Below are 2,500 nucleotides of genomic sequence, written 5' to 3' on the forward strand. Positions count from 1 at the left end.
AACACCAACATCCCAAAGGCCTGCTGCGTCCCCACCGAGCTCAGCGCCATCTCCATGCTCTACCTGGACGAGCACGACAAGGTGGTGCTCAAAAACTACCAGGAGATGGTGGTCGAGGGCTGCGGCTGCCGCTGACCGCAGAGATAGCGGACGAGCAACGACATGTACTGAACCTGCTCTCCCTTCTCCACACACACACACACACACACACACACACACACACACACACACACACACACACACACTCGGACCCCTTATTTATAACGTGTATGTGAACATGTCTGTTTGTCTCTCTTTCTTCTTGTTTTCTCAACCATATGATCATATATTTTGACAAAATATATATATTTATATCTACATATTAAAAAAAATAAAATGAGTCCTTATTTTAAACACAAATGGAAAAAAAAACTTTACAACTTTTCATAATGTATATTAGATTGTATAAGTTTTTTAATGAGAAAATAGTTAAAAATAAGAAAAAAAGAACAAAGTAAAGTTTATTTACTGGTACTGGTAATATTTATTGCTTTCATATTATACACATGTACAAGGAAAGATGATTACTTTACATAAACGTCCCTTCAACATTTCATCTCAGGCTGAAGAGTCTACGGAAGCAGCATTTGTGTACTTAAATTAGAGCACTGCGCAAGGTTATCAAAATATATCTATATATTTGAAATCAGTGGAAGTAATCTGACATGTATATTGTTTTTAATTCACCTTTTTACATTGCCCCCCTAGTCCTACTTAGACCTCCTTTGGAAAATTGGTCATTGATGTTTTCAGTTCTAGAAAATTGTAAGACAAAAGACACATGAGTTTCAATGAAATATAGGATCATGAGGCCCATAACTGTATTAGTTAGGCTATGTGGTTTTGGAGTGATGTTTTTTTCAAAGCATAATCTTGGAAGTGTACACAAATAAGTGTTGGAATTCTTGATAGCACCGGTTAATATTTTATTTTTTGTCCCACTTAAATAAAAAAAAATGTTCAGTTTAACACAACATCTGCCGTTTTCAGTGTGTCCAGAGCAGTGCAGAGACCCTCCAAATCACTGTTATATTGTTATGGAAACTCCCCTGTAGAAACCTATAGCCCTGAACTTTTCCTCAGCCGGCGCCTTGGAATTAAGACCTTCAGTCGCAGCGCGCCTGGTTTAGAGAGGCTGATTAAAAGTGACACCTTGGAGGAGGATGTGACTTTGGCGGCATGGCGTTACATTGAATTGGTCGCAAATCGTGACACGGCCACTTTGTTCCGGGGAGAATCAAAGGTTAGACCATCTGTCTCCAGTCTTTGTCTTCGGCAAATCATGTCGGCAGAATAGAGACGCCGGTCTAGAACCTGTGCCCCACTAGACAATAGACGTCTGCATCACCTCTTTACAATCAGACGGCGGGACTGTGGTCTAGTGATAACGGCCAGCCATCCAACAGAGCTGCCTTTGAACACACTTAGGTCTTCTTACATATTCTGATGTCTTGCGAATAATTAGGCTATAGGCCTATGCTAATAACAATAACAACAATGACAAATAAAATACTAGTAATAGTTTCAGTACAAACAACAATAGGCTAATGATGGATCGATCATCAGATAACAGTAATTTCACTATTAATTTCTTTATATTGCTTTAATTTTCTTTACCCACTTATAGGATTAGCCTTTTGCTATACACATTGAAGAATTTTTTTTTATTTTTTTTTATTATTTTAATCCCTGAATTGTTCCAACGTGTCCACAAGCATGAGTAACTAAACCCTTATTCATATTTTTTGCTCTCAGGGCTATGCAAACTTATCGACAACATAACTGTGGTTTAAACCCAATTACGTGTTTGTTAAGCAGCAAATTGTCCGCAACCGCGTTCTGTGAAAAAAAAAAGGATCTTATAGGCTACGGAAAATAACAAGTTACGTTGACGGCGTTATGTTTGTGTGTCTCTCTCTTTCGTATGTTCTTGTGTCTCTCTCCTTAACTACGAGTTGTAGGCTACACCTCAGTCAGTCAAGTGGCGGCAGCCTCGGGTGTGCTGACCTGGCGCTCCCTGGCTTGCCTTTGATATACCAGACAGCTTCGTCAGGCGGTGGGGGGAAGAATTTCATTTTGACATGGCTGAGGGCAGCCGGGAGTGAGAGGGCGTTTGACAGAGCAATTACAGTCACACATTGAAGGACACACACACACACACACGCCAACACGTCACTATTCTAAGACACCATGTCAAGTTACCTGCGTTGCCCACTAACCGAAAAAAAGACGTGCAGTTTTGATGTTATGCATTTATATACATATTTAGAAAAACTTTGTGAAATCGTGCAATTATATGCGCGCATCCGACACCAAACTACATGTTTGCGTGCTCTCTTTCGGTTTCATCTGCAGGATATTCTCAACTCCCATTTGCTTATTCCAGAGTTAGTGATATGTATTGAGACAGAGTCTGTAGAAGACAAGTGACAGGCGGATGATGACTTGACATTATTGTGTG

General features: G+C 40.0%; 1 protein-coding gene across 1 annotated transcript in view; it reads left to right on the forward strand.

Moving 5' to 3' along the window:
- The window catches only part of bmp4 (bone morphogenetic protein 4), a gene marked incomplete at its 5' end in the record, with an annotated part of 1,740 nt that extends 738 nt beyond the window's left edge, over positions 1 to 1,002 (forward strand). The window contains one exon of the mRNA XM_076277623.1: positions 1 to 1,002. This exon is cut by the window's left edge and continues 738 nt beyond it. Within this exon, the coding sequence (XP_076133738.1) occupies positions 1 to 135 (135 nt within the window).
- Positions 1,003 to 2,500: the final 1,498 nt, after the last annotated feature.

The sequence above is a fragment of the Alosa pseudoharengus genome, unplaced genomic scaffold, assembly GCF_046254945.1.
Source record: "Alosa pseudoharengus isolate Yale_2024_CS ecotype anadromous, Long Island Sound unplaced genomic scaffold, YU_APseudo_1.1 YU_APseudo_1.1_scf_94, whole genome shotgun sequence".
In the NCBI taxonomy this organism is placed as follows: domain Eukaryota; kingdom Metazoa; phylum Chordata; class Actinopteri; order Clupeiformes; family Clupeidae; genus Alosa; species Alosa pseudoharengus.